The sequence below is a fragment of the Corvus moneduloides genome, chromosome 10 (assembly GCF_009650955.1).
Source record: "Corvus moneduloides isolate bCorMon1 chromosome 10, bCorMon1.pri, whole genome shotgun sequence".
NCBI classification, from domain to species: Eukaryota; Metazoa; Chordata; class Aves; order Passeriformes; family Corvidae; genus Corvus; species Corvus moneduloides.
The window spans coordinates 10,105,527-10,126,669 of NC_045485.1; the positions used below are offsets into that span (position 1 = coordinate 10,105,527).

The window sequence follows — 21,143 nt, forward strand, 5'->3', positions numbered from 1 at the left end:
CTCCTCTTCAGGCAAGTGTGTGGATGGATTTTGTGCAAGAGGCTTAAGCCTCGAATTAAGGTCATGACTTCCTAAAATGCTACCTCAGGGAAATACCATCCCTTTTGCACAAGGTGTAGCAGTGGGAAAACTGTGTCTACTGTTTTGGACATGGGTAAATCTGCCCTCATCTGGCAGATTTATCTGTTCCATTCTAGGGTGGATTTTCCCTTCTGACAAGGATCTTCTTCCTTTGAACACTCTTTGTAAATGAAGTAATTTACGTGCAAAAAGCCCCTCCTCACCAGACTGAATTTAGGCCATCTTCAGTTTATAGATGGATAGTTGGAGTACTGGCACACTGAGCGGAGCATATTTGATTCACTTCTCCTGCAGAACACTGAGTCATTGCATGTGGAGTGTACAGAAATAATAGGCGGAGTCCTTGTCCGTGAGGGCCAGGAGAGGCTGGGAGAAGGGCTCTGTGTGTTGTATCTGTGCTAAGGGATGCATATCCTGGCATCTCTTACCTCCTGCAGTGATTTATGCTCTTTCCTAGGCATCTGCTGGAAGAACAGGATAAATACATAGTGATAACTCTCTCAAATATCTGCCAGTGTGAAGTGGCTTGTGGCTTAAAGATGTTCTCAGCAGAAAGTTTTATGGGGGAATTTTGTCTTTAATAGCCTGTGGTAGGTCCTTCTTCCATCAATTTGTCAAAAACTCTTTGAATCGACAGGAACATTTTTAACACCTACATTGTCGCAAAAGACTCACAGTTTGTTTCCTGGTTTAGAATCTGCCATTTTTTGGTTTGGTTTGAACCTGCTAACTGCTAATTTCATTTGATACACATTAATTCTTCTTTGGAGAGGGAGGCTAAACCTTCATTCTTTGGGTACTTCCTTTCTTAGTGGTTTTTTAGGCTTCAGTCCTATACTCAGAATGGTCATCTTTTCCCTCAATTTGGAAAGTTGGAGTCTGTCCGGTTGCTTAGAAAAATTTTTTTTCACACATTTGATCATTCTTACTGTTCTCTGATATTTAGTCATGCAGGATTTTTTATTTTGTGTAGTCTTTTGTAATTGAGATGTGCTTACCTTGAGCCAAGTTTATAGCTGCTTTTATTCTCCCTGATGGATTTTGTCTTCCATGATCTATCTCCAATTATATTATTACATTTAATAATTCCCACAAGCAGGCCCTTGAATATTTTTGAAACATCTGTTTTGTAATTCCGAAACAAAAGATCTTAGCCTGCTTTCCTCAACAACAGCAACGGGGATTGTTCCAACTTTAAAAGTATATTTACCCAGGATTTTCATTACTCTAATTTACTCTCAAGTCAAAAAACATTTGATTTAAGGGCCAGTAAAGAAATAAAACAGAATTACTTCTGCGAAGTGAAATGAGAGGTGAACACAGCATGGGCAGCAAGCACAAGTTACCTGTTCCCATGGCTGGCAATCTCAGCCCAGTTAAAGGTGTTCACCCAGCTACAGGTGCTGCCCAGCCCAGCTGCTCACAGATAGTGAACCTTCCTTCAGTATCCCAGAGTAGCAGGGTGGATGGGAACTCAAAAGATTTATATTGGAAAAAGTACTTCAATAGCAAATGAAGATAAGAATTTGTACTTGACATTTAAACTCTGTAATCTGTTACAGCCACTGTACAAACACCAGCTGCTGAGAGCTTGGGTGGGTGTACAAGACCACCCTTGTGAAGGAGGAGCAGATAGATTCTGAATAACCATTCTGTTTGCTTTTCCAGCTCTTTTTGAGTTGGGAAAATGGAAGAGATTTCATGTAGTAGATCTGCCATGATGGGGAGGGGGAAAAAAAAGCTTTAGTGTGCTGACAAGTAAGTCTGGGGTTTTTTTGCATGTTTTCAGCAGTCCCCAAAAGCTGTTACTTTGAGTTCTTTTGGACAAAAGAGAGATGGAGAGAGTTAACCTGAATTATCCTGTCTTCCAAGTTTGCCTTTAGATATAACCATTTAATTTTTTCTTTCTACTAAATTCATTTGTCTAAAATGACTTACAACTGCAGTTAAGAAAATATATATTTGTTATGTTCATTCCCTGTGCATATACTTTGTCTTTCATCGTATTTGCAGAAGTCTTAATGGAAGATTTAACCTTTTGCTTGACGTATGATGTATGGAATAAATTTGGCCATCTGTGAATTAAGAAAACTCGATCTAGTGTCATAGGCTAATGATGCATATCTTGATTAGTTTTTCACTCTCTGGCATTGCTGTGTTATTACTATGTGCCTCTAAATACCAATTTAAATAGAAAAATAAATGTTTATTTCAGAACAGATTTCCTGAAACAGTACAAGGAAATAGCTTTAGAAGAAAAAAGGTTTTAAGTGTAATCTTAACATATTTAGTATTTAGTAGCTGAATTAGATTTTCTCTAAGTACAGTTCATGAATAAAGTATTAAGACATTTATTTTGATTAATAGGAACACCTTGAACATGTCAATGTTACCAAACTGTCTTGTTTTAAAAGATTACAGCACTTACAATTTGCTGGCAGTGTGAAACATAAAACATAGAAAAAACTACAACAATAGAACAAACCTAAAATACAGCATCCTTTTGCTTTCATCAGATAATTTCATTACTTTAGTACCAGGATTTTACACTCTTCATGCATGCAGTTTTGAAGCCTCCAGAAAATAAATTTATAGCTGAGAAAATTTTCATTCAGATTAACAAAAAGCAGAGGAGAGTGACAGGAGTATGTGAAGATTGCATCAGAAGTGGATAGACGAAACAGCTGCATGCTGTCCCTCAGTCAGATTTCACTGCAGGTGTATGCAAAATCTCCTAATCTCAGTTGTATGTTCCAAGACAAAAAAAAATTGGAAACAGACAGAATGTGTGTGTATAATGTATACATGTATACATACATCTATGTGCACATACATGTGTATATAAAATTAATGTGGGGATATTTGCAAATACAGAGGAATATATATAATTCTGTGTGGAATTTTGTGCAGTTACTCTGTTCAGTTTTTCCTGCTTTTCATGTATAACTTTCAAGACAGAGTATTGCTGGTTTTATTTGTCTAAAGGTTCTAGAGCTCAGAATATTTTTATTCAGCACAATCATTTTTAAAAAGAAATTATTTATTTGTCCTCACTTTGTCATCTATATTTGTTATTAACCACAGAAACTCCACAAGTTTCACCTGGAATTGATAGAAACAATGAGAGAAAACAAGACTATCATTGAAGTTAATAATCTGAAAAAAAAGGAAGTGGCCTGCTGTACTTGTTTCATGCAAAAATATTTTTCTTTCCTAAAAACTTTCCTAATTTTGAAAAACCTTTGTGTAATTTTCTGTCCGTTGGAAGAAACTGGCAACCTTGCTGTACTTTGGTTCTTCAAAATCCCTTCTTCAGCTGTGTGGAAATTAAAATATCACAAAAGCTTTGTATTTTGAAAATACAAAAATGGAATAGAAAAATGAGGCTTTTCTCCATAGTTTCCCCTCAGTTGAAAGGGGGACTTTTTTCCATAATTTTTCTCAGCTTAAGTTTTCTGTGCTCAGGCAAGATCAGATTGTTAACAAGAAGAGAGTCTTGCTCAATTATCTAGCCAAGTAATTTTTTTCCCTTTTGAATCCCGTGTGTTTGGGTGGATAATGGCTTGTGCTTGTTTTTGGCCAACTTTGCAAATGGCCAGAAGTGGTTGGTTGCCAGCAGTGCAGCAGCAGTGAGTGTGGCACTGGCGAGATCTGTGCTGTGGTGGCTTTTTGCAGGGCAGATTTAGCTGTGCGATTGCACAACATGAGTTGTATACAGCACTGCAAGAATTTGCAGGAATCTTTCCCCATGACTTCTCTAGATCCAAAGGTGACTGAAATTTATGATGACATTGGTTTATGGGCACTGGGGGAAAGGGAAAGAGACGTGGGAAGAAAAAGCCTGAACCATACCTGTTTTCTAGTGATACCAGTAAAGTGTCCAAGTATTGACAACTAAATGTTAAAAGGAGATGATGAAAACTGTCCTTCAATTTCTGTGTGAAACTTCTTAATAATAGCAATTCTGTGACACTTAGTATAACAATTGTAAGAAATTGAGATGCTTGATCCATCTTTTTTCTGCTGTTCTTTTCTCTCCTGTTGCCATGCTGTAGCTTTGTAAATTAGAAGTTAATTCATGGCATGTATTGTATAAATAATTGAACCCTAATAAATTTTTTCTTTCCCAAATTAATTTGTGGAAGAAAGATAAGAAGAAGATAATATCTGATTTCACACTTCCTGAGCAGCAGTAATTTATTTTATTTTTTGATTCATTTTACAGAGTATTATGGCTATTATCCAGATTATCAATACAGAGCTCCAAGGAGCTACTTTGATTATACAGGTGGGCTTACTGAAGAAGAACAGCTTGAAAGAGCAGTGCTAAACAGTCTTAATGAAAGAGGTAGGAATTTTGCTGCGTTTTTATCTCTTAAGTTGTGATTCATACTGAAAGGGACTCAGGAGGGAAAACAAAATGTATTCCTCATGACTTATTTTTGGACATATCTTGTAATTTTGGGAAGGAATGGGTATAAAAGGAGCTTTACTGTAAGGGATACTGACTATTTTACTGTCTCTTTAAGATGATATTTTGCATAATTTTTAACATTGCGTTTGAGAAAGAAATCCTTCGAAGATTTTAATATTAAGCAGTTTGAGATGTTACTTGCAAGAATGAGCCATGTGTGGAGTTGTTTTTGAAACTACCAAAAGAACAGAACACAAATAACAATGATAAGATTATGATAATATAAGTAGACAGTATGCACTTTAAAAGCCTTTATGTATCAATGTGACTCACCTGCAACTTTCATTTGTAGCCTTAAATAATCTCCAACACTCCAGGCAAGTATGTATTTTTTGTCTGCTTGTTTTTGAACAAAGGTAAGTTTTGTGCTGTAAGAGAGTATGTGTTTTTTTGGAGAATGTCCTTACATGAAACGCAAGAATGAATTGCAATAGTACGACACTAGAGACTACTGTGGCAAACCAAGTTTCACTTTTAACTTCCCTGCCAACAGCAGCATTTCTTAACACTCTGGTAGTGCCTGGTGTCAGTGCTTGTTACAGTTTTTAAGCCTCACAGGCAAGTGAAGCAGGAAGAGGTATCATTGTATATTGTTTTCAGTATAATTTGGTGTGATCAATTATATAAAGATCTTTATTTTGCACCTCTTTCTCCTACCTGCTGGAGCACTTTGGTTTGGACAAGCAAGATTTAAGAGTTGAGCTCTCAAAATACTTCCTTAAACAAGCTGTGTAAAGGTTCTGTTTGCCTGTAGGCAGATGTCCTACTTAACAAAGAACGTGATATAGAGCATGTCATTGATCACACCTGTTTTAGGGACACAAAGGATGAGATGAAATTTAGTGTGCTAATGGGCAATTAGGATATTCTTCACTGTCAGTTGGTTTGAAAAATAATTAGCTTGAATGAGCACTATCCTTTGAACACAATACAATTTCCCTAAAGCATGAGCATTCAGAGGTTCTTGCAATTACATGGATGATGAAACAGGTACTTAACATGACAAAAAAATACATAAAGTAATTTGAAATAGGTTGTAATAGCAGGTACCACAATCAATTTAGGGGTCTCATATTAATTTTTTTTTCCCCCAACTATGACATTTAAACCATCTCAGTTGCTCTGTAACTTGGACAACAGAGTATTCCAATAATTTCAATTGATCATGAATATTTTTTCATCCTTAGTTGGACAAGTACATTTATTATGGCTTTTAGACCACAAAATGTGCCATTATGGATTTAGAATGTTGATCCATTCTTATAAATGGCTGTGATCGTATCCTGCTAAGCTAGTAAAAGAACCAATGACATAATACAGAATTTCCTGGTATCAGCTGTTGTCCACAACTGAAAACTAATTTGTATTAAGACATGCATTGAATTTAAGCTCAGTAGATACTGTTCTCTAAACTCATACATGGGTTATCTAAACCCACCGTAAAGATACAGCATTTCTATTTATTCCACATTCAGGCATTCCTGAACTGCAGATCTGTTTTTATGCAGTATCCTGGAAATTTCTATTATAATAATAATTAGAGTCTAGTGCAAGAAAAGAAACTGCTAGGCTTGTTTAAGATCTATGGAGGCATCAATCTTAAGACTATCAACTATTTTAGTGATTTAGGTCTATTTGCTGAAAGGAACTAACTGCTACTTGTAGTTTTTCCATTCCCAGTTGTAGTTATGTTGTTGCCTCAAACAAGAAACCATTTAAACAACATTAATTGGTTTTCTCTCCAGAGTTTGTTGGTTTAGTTTGATTAGGGTTTTTTTTTTTTTAATTTTTATTGTTATTCTCGTAATTTTATATTGGTTTCAAATTGCAATAATTCTTCCTTTAAGAAAATAATTTTGATTTTAAAAAGTCATGGCCTTTGATATTTAAACTCCTTTTACTATGAAGTTCAAATATATGGCTGACATTTTTGTTTAATACTGGCATTACCAGCCACCCTTAATGTAACCCCAGTATAACCAAGTCTCTGATCTATTGTTTGCTTGCTGTTCTGCTCAGAAGAAATATCTTGATTAGTGTGGGATGTGGGTTTGGATTTTTGTTGTGGGTGTTGGGGTTTTTGGTGATTTGAGCTTCTCAGTGTCTGATTTTCAATGTTAATAATGTTAAGAATCCTTTGCAAGCTTGTGTTTTTGCACAAAAGACTAAGCTTTGTACCCATGAAGCTGATAATCTTTATCGTTTGTGATTATAGCGAAATACCTACAAGTACCAGATATAGATGTTCCTCTTAAATTTTATCATGAACTGTCTATGCATTTCTTTGCTTTTCATTTAAAACTAAACAAATAAATACCTTTCCACTCAAAAGCTTCTAGATGGCCAGGTACGGGCCAGTTAGAGTCATTTGGAGCAGTTAGGAAATACCTGAGCATCTGGCTTACCTGTTCTCTGGAAGGGTTCCCATTTCTGTTTTCTGCTACTGGGACGGGACTTTTTATTGTAGTCTTTGAAATGCGCCCAGTCCATGGAAGATTGTAATATAAGAATGGAACTTATGTGATGAAACTGGAGAAATGCTGAATATTTTTTTCTGATCGGTGTTTATCTGTTCTTTCTGCAATTATAGAAATGCCAGTCACTGCACTTGAATGTGGTGGTTTTCTGCAGAAATACCTTAGAACAGATTGTGTGCTCAAATATGCAGTGCATTTTATCAGATTAAAATACATTTCATAAAGTCATATCCTAGGACTTAGGCTTTGAGAATTAGATGCAACTTTTGTGATGGGTTTCCTTTTGTTTGTTTTTTTTTGAAATTCAGACCTATGGTACCCAACACACCTCATGTTCTAAATACCTTTCTAAAATGGCAACTGCTCTATGATCCTGATCACCAACACTTTCTTAAGCAAATTTCTGGGAAAATAAATCAATGAATTTTTATTTCCACATGGAAAGTTTTGGTACCAATGTAAGAAGCAGACCACTTGCAGCAAGAAGTGTAGTCAGAATTATTTTACAAATATTTAATGGATTTTCTTCCATCTGTCTCTTCATAAAGACAGTGGTTGATGTGGGATAAGAGGTTTGCTGAAAATTAGAACCAAAAACCTCCCACTTCTCTTTACAATGGTGATCAAAGTTCACCAAAAAGGTAAGATGCACCACTGAGCCTTTCACCATGGGTTTCTCTTTCAAACCAGTACCACAACCAGTTAGCACCTCTGAAATACTGTGGGGTAAAGACCAGTTCTGTAAAGCAGGTATTTTTGGAAATACTGCCTAAGTTGGCTTCCTTTGCTCTTTAGGCCACAAGTTGACAGTGACATAGTTCGTGACATAGGTTCTTGCTATTGGTACAACAGATTTAGAGATACGAATTTATTCAGATTTTCATGATGAAATGTATACAGAATGCTGAGTATTTTTTTTCTGGGAGTTCCTAACTATGCAAATACACTTGTAGGTACTGCCAGTTCTTTTGGATGGTTTCCTTCTTGCAAATGTTTCAACTGCTGAAGACAAAACAGGAGGAAAACGATAAAAATAGTTAAATCTTGGATGTAGCCAGAGATGGTTTGTGTACATACACACGTTACACCTATTTTAAAGGCATGGTTTGCATATGGATGTAGAGACCTCTTGGTGTTTTGATCCAAGACTCAGTGATACAAATGGGAGTCTTTTCTCTGACCTCAGTGGTCTCTGGAAATATTTTTTTTCCCCTCAGTGACTTGAACTTGTTCATAAAGGAGCAAAAGTTGTTGGTTTGGCAGGGTCACCTTGCTGGAGAGCAGCACTTCTGCTTCCCAGCTGTGGGCATCATTAGAAGGAGTTATGTGTGGGCTGCACAAAAGCATCCCTTACCTTTGGAGAAAGTGGGAGCTGCTGGGGAGTGGCTCCAGTGTGCCTTTGTATCTTCATCTGTCCATCTGGGTTTCTCAGGCTTGGCATTGGGAAAGGGATATTGTTCAGAATTCCTTTGTTGCTGTGGGTCTTTGTTAGGCAAGCAGAAATGCAGTAACGGGAAAACAAAGTGGTTTTTTATATACTAAGATTCTTGCAAATGTTGACAAACTTAGTCTGGAAATGTTTTTACTGATAAATGAAGGTCAGTGAATATTCCTAATTTTAGATTTTAGTAATTTACCATTTTAACTTTGGTTTATCACTGGATTAATTATACAGATTATATATATAGTTTACATTTTTTTCATTGGGACCATTTTAAAAATGATGTTCTGAACTTTTTTTTTTATGTCTGACTGAATGAATCAGTCCTTTTCTAAGGAAAAGGATACCTTACCATTTGCAGCTCAACAAAATATTTCTACTACATTATGATAAACGTACAGCCCACCTGTAATTCTTCTTTTAACTGAAGTTATTAATGGCTTTCTTACTACTCAGGAGAGGAATAGCTGTCAGTCTTAGCCTAGGGGCTGGTTAAATAGGATGTTTATATAGGATGTTTTGAGTTGGATAGTAAATTCCTTTCAATACTTGAGAAAGAAAGACATAATTAATTTAATGTATCAACCATTTTCAGTTAATAATGAGTTTAGCTTTGTTTTAGGTGAATTAACATCTAGAGAATTATTAAATGTTTGGGAAGTGCAGTGAGATTATTTTATGCCATCTCTCCTCTAGGTATTTCAGTATCCAGCTAAATGGTAGCTGGAGGTAGCTGTAAAACTAATTCCCTTAATTCTTTGCAGAAGAGCATCAAGTCCAGCAGTGGTCTCTATCCTCTTACTTCTGCTTTGTAGCATTGATTATTTGTAGCAAATAGATGATCTGAGTGTGCAGTAAGGTTTTGGTTTATGAGGCAGTGATTGACAGTTTCTAAAAATGTTACCAATGTGCTTTTAACAATTTATTTTACTTCAAAAAGAGTTTATTTTGGTGTTACTGATACAGCAAAGATGAGACTTTGAGGCATGATTAAAATAAATATAAAAATCCTCAAGTACGAAGGGATTAAAGATAAGTCTTTAGCCATCTCCTCTCCTAACCAAAACAAATTACCAGACTTTTGGGAGGGAATGGTTTTGTGTATTTCTCAATTTTACCATCTCCTTTAAAAAACAAGAGAGAGAGGGAAACTGTTCAAGATTGTTCTGGCTTGCTCTTGTAACAGTCCAGCTGTATCTGGATTCATTGTATGTTACTTTCCTTCTTAATTCAGTACCCTCAGCTACTTTCCTGCTAATTTGATTTTTCATTTGTCAGCTGTTCCAAAGCACAGCATAGAAACAGTAGTTACTTCCATTTCTCTTCTTCACCAGTTTGTTATGTTCAAGTCTGTAGATGAGGCATATTGGCATGAGCACCAGGAAGAATAGTTGGCTTCATAGCATAACAACATTCTTTTCATACATTGACAGAAACTCAAAGGGCTGTGTTAGAAACAATAGCAAAGGCTAATGAATGTGGTATGCTTGGAGCTGAGTAGGAAAAAATGGGGCAGTGATAAGTACTAAAAGCCAAATCTCTCAGACTGTATAGCATGTCTGCATTTTTCAGAGGGAAGGACAGGAAAGAATAAAAGCAGTTTTGCCATTTTATATTTTCTATTCAATTGTAGTTTCTGTCTGACTTCAAGTGAAACTCAAAACAGTGAGAAGGTTGCTGTGTCTTGTGTGTCTCAGCTCTTTCTGGAAGCCTCCTAGTTTTTCTAAAGTATGAAAGGAGGAAAAATATCTTCACTGCCTTTCCTTAGGATTTTCTGTACAACTCAGTAAATCATAGGAGAGTTTGATTAAACCTAGACTTGACTGCTGATTGGCTGGAAGAGATGAAATGAGTAGACCAGCACTGGGCTTTTGACTCTGGTTTCTTGCTGCCCTCCAGTTTGCTGCTTCTAATTCCAAATGCATCTAAAAATACCTGGTTGGAATGAGCTGTCCAGGGAGGCTGTGGAGCCACCATCCTTGGAGGTGTTCAAGAAAAGACTGGATGTGGCACTCAGTGCCAGGGTCTGCTTGACAAGGTGGTGTTGGGTCATAGGTTGGACTTGATGATCTCAAAGGTCTTTTCCAACCTCGTTGATTATGTGGGGGAAAAAATATTTGAGTGTTTACAAACTAAGAGAACTCCCATTTTCTCTAACAGAACACTTGAAACCTTGGTATTTTTGCATTAAAAAGCGAGGCAAGTTTGGTGTGCAGTGTAGCACACTGTATGAGATCTGTAGCACACCCAAGTGTGGGTTAGTGAACTTTAATTATATTCTGTTGTTATAACATAGTTGTCAGGGCTGTGCTATTTATGGAAGGGAGAATTTGTATAAAACTGGTATAAATTAAAACCAAGCAAGTATTGGAAGTTGTTACAACATTTGATCAAATATCCAGATCAGAACTCTCTGTTACGGTTACCTGTATGGTACTTGCTGGGTTCAAAAGAGATTACTGCTGTCTTTGATTATCTTCTACAGTAAAGCCTCTACAAAAGTAAGAGTTTTTTTGGAAATGAGAAGTGTGTGTTCTTTGTATGGGTATTTAAGTGTTTGTGTAGTTTGGTTTTTGTATGGATACCGCATTCACTAGTGCCAGGACAGATGGTGATACTGAAAATGGTAAGCTATTCAACCGAAATGTTCTAGATTCTTCTTTAACACAACTATGCTGGCATGAAAAAGAAATACAGACATACTGCTTCGTAATAGCTCTGCTATTTATTTGCTACACTGCTCTTATCTGGCAGCATCAGACCTAACTGTATGTTTCTACTAGTGAGATTTTCACAGTTTGGTAGCTTGATATATTCTTTACAGAAACTGTCTTGCACATCCTATTATCTAACCTAAAAATAAGGTCATAACTTCAGAGAAGTGGAAAAATGAAGTGAGAGTGTTTGGTGTAACACTTCTGTGGCATTGCATTAGTACAGATTTAGTTACATCTGTTGCAGTTACAGTGATTTTCTTGGTTTGGTCCAAAGTGCTTTAGTTGTGAACTTTAGTAACAAAAGAAACTCCTCCACAGAGTGACAGGATGGGGTCTCAGTCTTCTGTATTCACAGAACATGGTTCTAGTTCACATAAAATTAATTGTAAAATATACAATGGAAGAGTTAATGTTTTGTTCTAAGTTTGTTGTAATATCCTTTGGGTTTGTCTATCATCTGGTGTTGTTGCAGTTTTCCATATCCTTAAAATACAATCTTAGACTCCCTTAGTCTCTAATTTTTTTTTTTGCTGATGTGTTGAAAAGCCTGTGTTTATTTCTTGCACAGACGTCAGGTGGTGTTTCAGTAGTAGCAGTGGCCTAATTACCATTTCTGAACACTGTGGCTTATAAATATTTTGATAAGATAAAGGTGTTATTTCATTAATATTTCTGCTGTAATTAAGAGAAAAAAGGTGTCAGGGAACTATTTTAGGTAAGGGGATAATTTAAATATCTACATGCAGATACAAATACATGCATTTAAAACATCCAGACTTTGCTGTTCATATTTTTTGATGTAAAATAAGATCTCTTCTTGAACATAAAGCTTTTCAAAATACATTGTCTAGCCTTTTATTTTTGAGTCAACATATAAAGGAGCATTTTTCATTTTTTTTATGACACCTCATTCTGTTCCTAATGATTATTAAAGCACATGTATATTTGAAGTGGTGAGCATGTTTTATGGGGACTCTGCAAGGACTTGTCTTAACTGTGTAAACAGTATCCATTTTCTTAAATAAAAATTAATCTGGGATTCTATAAAGAAAAATAAATGTTTTCATGAGAAACCTTGGTATTTAATTGACAATTTCACTACTGAATAGAATTTTTTTTAAAAATGCAAGTAGTTTAATTATGATGATTTAAAAATAAATTATTAAACTACAGCATTACAATGCAGTTTTGACCCTGTGTGGGGCAGGTGAAAGTTTAAGAAATGCTGAATGTTACAAAGTCTTTATTACCAATTGTTTTATTATCTTTAAAGCTAATTTGCTTATCCTTAACACTGTAATTCTGCTCAGAAGGCAGACTGTGATTTTTGCCCCTCAGCTGAGCTGGTGTGTGTAACCAAGCCTTGCATTGTTTCTTTGCTGGATGACTCGATGTGAATTCTGGAGAGCTCCTGGAGTAGCCTGTCCTGGCTCCTCTTGGGGTGCCAGGGCACAGAACTGTGGGGCTTGGTGTGCTCTTGCTGCTCAGATTATTTTGCTTACAGTTTGTATGGTTGGGCTGCCATGTGTCCTTCCCTTGTGAAACTGCTGCCAGATGGGGGTGGGAGTTGTGTGTGCATCTGCTGTGGGTCTGCACATGTTGGACTCAGTGCTAAAAGCAAACACAAAAGCTGCTTTTGCCAGAAGCAACTGCTGAGGACACTGAAATAGTTTTAACATTCTGGAGTTTACTGTGTAAAGTAGGGATTGTGAAAAATGTGAATGCTTGTTAATACTTGTTATTATTAATGGGTTAATACTTGTTAGATATTCTTTTGGTTGTGGTTTGTTGTTTGGTTTAGTTTTGTTGTTGGGTTGTTTTTTTTTGGGTGGTGGTAGCTTTATTGTTTGGAGGGGTTTTCTGGTTTTGGTTTTTCTTTTTATTTGACTAAGAGCAGTTTCTGGAAGTTGTAATTGCCCTGAAACCATCATAATTGAAAACATTCAATTCCCTGTCGTCTTTCTGTTGTGATGCTTTGGCTTACAGGATATATGTGCATTTTTCTCCTATTACAGAACAAAATAACAGTTGTTTTTCATTGTGTCTTGTAGATTTTGGTGGAGGAACACACAATAATGAGCGGCGACCTTATGGGTTTTGGTTCCCACCTGAGCACTCAGAAGAGGACATAAGAAGGCAAAGGCTTCGTAGGTTTGACAGATGATGAAGTTGGCAGGTGGCGATGTAAATTGTGAAGTGCAATTCAGACTTACCAAATATTTACAGATTTATTTGTATTCTGTAATTTACAGAATAATTTATAATCATTCTTCCATTATTTTTACTACTTTTTGCAGAACTGCAGAAGATTTTGTGAGTTCAGTCTCAAAGTTGGAACTTGAATACGAAATGTGAGATAAGAATCAAAATATGATCTTTGGCTGTCTCCATCTTAATGCATCTTAAATGGAAGAAGACTGATGGTTTTACCAAACTGTCTTTTTTTCCTTAAATTATTTTGTATAGCTTTAAGAATTCCTTGGCTTCTTGACTGCTGATGTTCTCAGACAACAGGTTTTCTTCATCCATTGCAGCAGAAATGTTGCATTTTCTATGTAACTTTAAAACTATGCAATTGTTCTTTACAAACCTTTCTCAGTTGTCTATGATGACCAGCTCGTTTTTTGGGATTGCCATGTGAAATACACTTGAAAAGTTTGCTTTGATGACAGTGGCTGGGTCATGTGAGTCTAGGCTTAAGCTTTTGAGCAGTCTTCCAAACTGTGTGACAAATAGTTGCAGCTATCCTTCCCCTGCTGTCCCTACCAAAGAATTATTTAATACAAACGTCAGTGTTGCAGTCATCCTCACACCATATTATCCAGAGCTCGGATGTGATAAAACTGGGTTGTAACTACTTATGATTTCCTAAAGCCTTCTTAATATTTATGTTTTAAATCAAAAACTGCTGCCCTTTAAAGAGCTGAAATAATTTGTGGGGAGTTTTGTGTAAAGGTAGCTGGCTGTGCCATACCAAGTATATATTTATTTAGTAATATACTTTTTTAAAGCATCTATTTCCCTTTCTAAGAAGGTTTGGAAATTTTATTTTGTATATGCTGTTCATGCCGCTTTAAATATTCCACTATTTCTTAAGATTTATCTTGTTTGAAGACCAGTATCAGATCTGACAGTGTGTAGACTTGTGGAGATCATGCCTAAATACAGGCTACCTTGAATTCTTCATTTTCTAGAATTCCCTTACCCAACCAGAAGAGTTGAGAGGAGACCTGAGAGCTCAGTTGTCCCTCTGGGCACACCCTCCACACAAGGCTGTCCTGCCTGCGGCACTGCTACCTGTTAATGTTAACTAATGAACCTCAAGGGGTTTGGTTCCAGTATTGCCCTGTAAAATATCACTGCTTGTCCAGGCATTTTATCCTCAGAATGAAAGAATTTGGCGATGTTCCTCTAAAACTTGTAGTCTTGGAGAAGTATGATTGCAGAAGAATTATTTGGTTACTGTCTTTCGACAGAGACCTGTTGGAATCTCCACCAACCTGTGATTTATGAAGTCTACTTTTCTATGAGGTTATCTTTTGAATATAAGAAACAGTGCTGTATTTTTCATATAGAAAAATATCCTGAAAGGAAATTTTTTACTGTGTTCTTTAAATAAATAGTATCTCCCTTTTTCTGTTTGTAGCTAATGTATGCAGGGGAAGCTCTTGTTTGCTGGGAAAAGCACAATATCAGGATGCATATTTTGGGCTCGGGGTTTTGGGACCCAGCTGACAAAACTGCAGTGGACTTCAGGTACAGACAGAATGCTGATTTCTGGTGTGTTCTTGGGCTTGGTTGGTTTTGTATATATGCAATAGCCTTAGAATAAAACAGCAGACACTTCTATAGAAGGCCAACTTTTTTATGTTCACTGAAAATAAGTCTCAAGAACCTGCATATTTTTCTCAGCAGGTAATAATTGGATGTAAATGAGAAGGATGTAGCATTGGTTTCTCAGAAATCCTTTAATGCTCTGGTCAAAAGTTGCAGTGTAACATACTGTGTGTGTTAAGCTCTGATATTTTACTTATTTAAAAGCACAGGGTGAGCTGCTAGTCAGGTGAAAAAAAGACGCTTAATGAAAATCAAAAACCTGATTACAATTCTATAAGCACTTGGTCTTGTAAAGTGAGCTTAGAAATGCATGCCATTAAATATTCACAAAAATTGTCAGTACTAAGAAAATTTCAGTTGTTTTGCCCTTTTTTTGTATACAGAATTGAAATAAATATTTTTTTAACATTTAAAGCTGTTTGGTTTTAATTGTGGTAATTAATAAGGTGTATATTTTAAATGACGGAGCTTCTGCCATGTTGTTAGAAATGAAGACTTGTAATACCAAGGGGGCAGATTGATTGTATTGGGACTAATTTTGTTTCTTTTTAATTTAGAGGAGGTTTTGGAGTTGAGTGTTGAAAATTCTGGTGCTTAGAGTATTTGGAAGGTTTATTAACACCTGCTTTGTTGCAGGTGGTTTGGACTGGAGGGCCTTTAAAGGTCCCTTCAAACCCAAACTGTTCTGTGAATCCTTAGCAGGATCTTTGCCATTAAAGCCCCCATCAGTGTAGGTGTCAGAGCACTGCTGAGGCAGATGTGCTGGATGAATCCCCAGTGTGCTCTGTTGTGCTTGGTCTCTTCAAGGAGAAAAATTAAGGGCAGTTACCCAGGTGGGTGTGGGACCTTGCTTATTCTCCGGCCCTGGTCGCTGCCTGACTCCCTTAAGTAGGGGCTCTTTAAGAAAACCTAGCTTTGTATAAAATATTTCAGCATCTGCACTTCGGTTCCTTTGTTGTAGGAGCTGTGATTTCTTGAGAGTTTTTTGTATGTCCTCTAAACTCTGTGATCAGGTACCATGTAAGAAATTCCACTCCCTAATTAATCCTAATCAGCAGACTTGTTAATGGACACATTCTTGAAATTTAATGGTTGAATGACCTAACATATTACTGTTAATAAATAAGGGTTTTTCATGGCCCAGAATTAAGATGTGATGAAAGAACTGTGTTTAGCTTTTAAAATTCTTTTCCCTCTTCCATCTTTAAGCACAGGCAAATTCTGTGGTTTTGTGTCTGCATGCTGTTTTCCCTGGTGGCACCACTTCTCCTAAGGGGAAAAAATGCCCCTTAAAATACCACAAAAACAGTATTTGTACAGATATAGATGGTGTAGTAGGAGATAGTGAAGGGACTGGCCACTTCAGGGTAGTTTGGCCATTTTTTTTATCCTGCAGGACTAAAGTAACTTTCTCTGGCCATCCCTTGCTCTGTTTAATTATGATACTCCTGGGTGCCAAGTGTATGTATGCTGTTGATACAATAATAGAGAAATGCTGAACCTTTGAAGCTTCTGCCTGTCTCCAGGGCTGTACTCCAGAGGTGTGAATGTGGAGATGGCACAGCACGGCGGCGTGACACCAGGAATGGATGGCTTGGGAGAGTCTGGGTCCAGCTGCCCTTCCTTCTGTTGAGAGGGGATGGGAATGGGCGTTGCAGTTCATTTTCCCCTCTGATTCCATGGCTGGGGAATTGTACCCATTTTGGTTCAGCACTGAGTGACTTGAGTGTGGATCATGCTTCCACACAACAGCTGGTGAGCAGATCCTCGTGTTTGTGCTGTGGCTTCTGGAGTGTGCAGACATGAAGGACAGAAGCACTGTATGGGTTTATTATGAGCTTCTCATTGTTCCCTATATAAAAAAAATTGGTTATTTCTTATTTGTTACCAGAGTTCAGAAGGCAAGAAAATATTAACACTTCTGAGCTTTCAGTCATAGGAGCTGTTTCTAAAGGAGTGTCAAGCTTTCTAAAAAGTCTTACAATAAATACTGATATCCATTTCTCTTTCAGGAGCTGGGAAAACTGGAGAAAGGCAGTTTTTCATACTCATCTAATATGGTTTGGGCATTTTTGTTTATATGATGTGCTGAGATTGGCAATGTAACTGGGTTAGTAAAAGAGCAGATTGAGGATACATATGCAGCATTCTTCTGCTGCACGAGAACAGTGGTAAGCCCAGCTCTCTTGTCTATTTACAAGCAGAAATTGGCCTAACTTGCAGCAAAAGGAGTGCAAGCAAAAGATTTCTAAACATGTGGATAGTGAACTTCCCTAATAAGCTAGAGATATTCCAGAATTTCCTTATTCTGTCTCTTTGGAGCAGGTTAAACAAGCACCCCTTCAGGGCTGTTGGGCAGGTCAGCAGTAAATGTGCTTGCCTTGGTGCAGAATGTTAGATTAGGTCTTTGGTCCTTCACCAAACGATTCTTTGCAGGGATCATTTAAGAGAGATTGGTGTACAACCACTTCTGTGAGTCGGTGTTTTCCTTCCTTACCCATGTAACAAGTGAAAGAATGGCCCTAAATCCATACAATATTAGTGAGTATGGAATGAACTTTTTGCTGACTTTTAAAAATTATAAACTATTTATGTATTAAGTTCTGCAGCTGAGAAGGCTGTTGTGACATCATTTATGCAGAGATACAACCTGTCTGTGGCCAAAAGTTCTGTAACATCTGGTACTATTTATTGCATCTAGTTCACTTTTTCACATGGATCTTAAATGTTTAGGCACAATAGAATTAAAACCTTCTAAAATACTAATTCGCTTTGTAGTTTTTAAAATCCAGCATGCAGAGTCTAACAGACTGCAGATATAACTGCCTCAGAGTAACCATTTTTAACTTTTTCACTTCACATCAATTTAATTGATTTCTGCCTATGAGGAAGATTGAACTCCACTTTAGTGAAAGCACCCCTTGGGAGTGGTGTTTGTCATCAGTGCATGGAAGACTAAATTCAGGAAAAGATCTTGTTTTCCTTGTACTGAAACTTTGTTTTGCCAAGCTGAACCTGATGTCAGTTTGGGACTTGAGTGCTTCATTCCAAGTCTTGCTGTAAACCAACCAGGAGTACCGCACAGGGACACTACAGAGAGTCTGTCTGTAGGGGTGGTACCTTACTGCGGGTCCTCCTTTAGGACTTGGTTAGGCTTTTGTCTCTCATGTTCAGCATTTCTACTTCAGTGAATCTGAGGAAAACATTTAAATATGTGGAATTTCAAACCTCACGAAGCTCAAGCCTGTCTTCTTTTGTGAAGCCGTGGGGCAGTGTGTGGTCAAGGACGAGGTGAGCTGTGCTGTGAGGTGCGTGAGCTGCCTTACATGGAGGAACTGTGTTTGTTGAACACGTTCAGTGATAAATATGGAGTTGTTTTTACTTTGTACTTATAAAATATCACCTCTAATTGAACTTCCACTACCTTCTGGAACATCTGGATGAAGTGACTAGGAAAGGGGAAAGCTGTTAAATATGAATATGGAGCAGCATCTGTTGGAGTGCTGGTGGGGATTTTTCCTCCACCTGGCTAGTTTTCCAGATGGTTCAGGTGGGCAGAATTTCAGCAACTGTTTCTGTTGTTTGGTCAGTTTAAAATGCTGATTTCTGAAATCAGATCTAGTAACGAAATAGATCCCCAATTTGATGAAGCAATTGCTTCACCTGCTGGAAAGTTCTTAGCAGAGCTGTCAGAATTTTTTTTATTGTTTTGAAGACTAATGGGCTCCGTTCTTGCCTGACTGGTGCTTCTCACAGCTGGCTTTGGAGAGATCCTTTTTCTTGCAAGTAACTGTTCCCCGTTACAGATCCTTCCTGTGGTCTTGAATGGATGTTTTCTATCTTGCTCAGACAGTTCTAATGCAAGTCAAGCCTTAGAACAGAAATCCTCATCTGTGCAGCATTTGTCTGTATATGGCCACTGAGTGGAGTTACAAGTTACTTAAGGATTGCTTGTAAGCCCTGGAAAGGCCGGGAGTCAGTCTGGGACATCAGTCTGAAGTGGCCATGTGGAATAACAGAAACAAATTCGCAGATGGCTGTGGTTTATATTCTGAATTTGGATGTGGTACAAGTCAGAGCATTGCTGAGGGCTGCTGGTGTGGCCCCACACACTGTGCTGGCAACACTCCCTGTGTGCTGGCTCTGTGTGCCCGGAGCAGGTGTGATGCAGAGCACATTCAGTCTGCTCAAGAGTGTACTTTAAAGCTTTAGGGGGATCCTTTTCAAAAAAGTGAGCTGCCTGGGTTAATGGATAAAAGGTTTGCTTAATTTGCCTTAAATACAGAAAAAAAATTATGGACTATAAGAATTTTGGGTTTTGACTGTGTTGATACTACTTTTGTTTTCCTCTGGTGCTTATGAACCAGCCAAAGCAGGAAAGAGGTTTTTGGTTAAGAGTTTACTCAGGAAGTATCCCTGGACCAGTTTTGCTTAAACTTCTTGCACATAATAATGTGATTTGGGAATGACCCATGCCCGTGCAGGTATTCCCACAAACAGGCTGCAGCCCACAGAGGAACAATGTCAGAGCACAGGGAAAGAGTGAGAAGGAAGGTGCAGCACAGAGAAGCTACTTTGTACCTGGAACACGAGCCCCCAGCAGCTTCTGGCTACCTCCTGCCTCCCTGAAGGGACTGACTGGCACTTGCTGTGGTAACAAGGGAGCAGAGCAGGGCCTGGAGTGACTTGACCCTTGGAAACTTGGAGGCAAGGTATGTTAAGGTTTGTCAACTTTTTCCCCAAAATAATAAATTAAATTCCCTGAGCTGAGTCTGTTTAGCCCCCAACAGTACTTGGTAAGTGATTTCCCCCCATCTATATTCTGACCAGTGAGTTTCTTGCTCTTTTCCTCATGTTTTCTCTCCTGTCCTGCTGTGGGGTGAAGCAGCTGGACAGATGTGTGGCTGCCAGCCAGGGCCAGCTCTCCACAGGGGCTCGACAGCTCCCAGGCAGGGGATGTTGCTGAGGTGGCAGCACATGACAAGCAGGGGCCTGGGGCAGCAAAACCTGGCCATGGCCCCTGCCCTGCTTCTGTAGGAGGCTGTGTCAGCTCACAGGCCCCAGCCAAGCACCACCTCTGTCTGGAGCTGAAGCATCTTTGGTGTATTCTCATTCTGGTACCTGTTCTTTGCATGTGGATTGTGGACTCCAAATCCAGAAGCTCTGCTGTACACAGATGAATTTGAAGTACTGTTTTAAAATACCATTTTTACAGTACAGCACCATTATGATAAAATGAGTGATACCTGTTGTAAGTTTTGCTTTAGTCTCTCCCTTTTGGCATGCTCTGTATAAACCAAAAGATGACATTCAAGAGATGTTTTCAGTATAGGGCTTGTGCATCTCCTTCCTTGAAATGAAAAATACCAAATGAAGCAAAAATGGCCACATTCCCTGTGAGCAGATTACAGTTCAGGCCATGCAGTGTTTTTCTTCCACTTGTTATCCTCTAGAAATCCTGATGCACACAGATGTGAGGGACAAGAATTTGCCACTTGCCTTGAGGATTTGCCCCGAGTTAGAGCAGGACCATCCCTGTGCCCTGGCCATGGTTTGCCAGGGGGATGGGCAAGCAAATCCCTTCATTGGAAATCACTGGTTCTGAATTTAATTCCCAGGCAGTTCAACTCAAATGGTTCCAATTCCTGTGACATCCAAGTGTAGCCAGCATCATTTTCTGTGTTGCTGTTAATATCCTGCATGCTGTTGAGGATAAAATTCACTTTTTCACCAGGCCTACACAAGATTCAAACTCTAGAATGCCATAGTAAGGGGAATTTGGACTTCAAGGACTAGCACAAGGCCATTGCTTTTAGGAGTATTTTTACTTTAACAGTTTCAGCTATGCCTTTTCACACAATTTCATAAATAGGTTCCCTATGAATAATTTAGCAGTTATTTTTTTACTTATAGTCACTGGACAAATAATTGCAGAGTTAAAGCATCTGCTGCTTTATGCTTTGATCTGTTTTACTTGCTGTGTAATATTAAGCAATTTATCTGCAATTTCATTTTAAATTAGTACAATATTTCTGACAAATGCCTTATGGAGTTAGCTGAGCATGGAACAGGAATTTACACATTTAGGAAATCTGACCTGTCTGTAGTAGCTTGAA

The 21,143-nt window shown here is 38.0% G+C and overlaps 1 protein-coding gene across 6 annotated transcripts in view; it reads left to right on the plus strand.

Annotated features, from left to right (window-relative positions):
* RHBDD1 (rhomboid domain containing 1) overlaps positions 1-15,024 on the plus strand; it is a 28,372-nt gene extending 13,348 nt beyond the window's left edge. For 3 of the 6 annotated variants that reach the window (XM_032119938.1, XM_032119940.1, XM_032119939.1), the window contains 3 exons: positions 4,307-4,429; positions 13,242-13,337; positions 13,488-15,024. In XM_032119938.1, coding sequence (XP_031975829.1) covers positions 4,307-4,429; positions 13,242-13,337; positions 13,488-13,507 — 239 coding nt within the window. In that variant the 3' untranslated portion in view covers positions 13,508-15,024. Of the gene's footprint in view, positions 1-4,306; positions 4,430-13,241 lie in introns of all 6 variants that reach the window. The other 3 variants (XM_032119942.1, XM_032119943.1, XM_032119941.1) reach the window with 3 other exon arrangements.
* Positions 15,025-21,143: the final 6,119 nt, after the last annotated feature.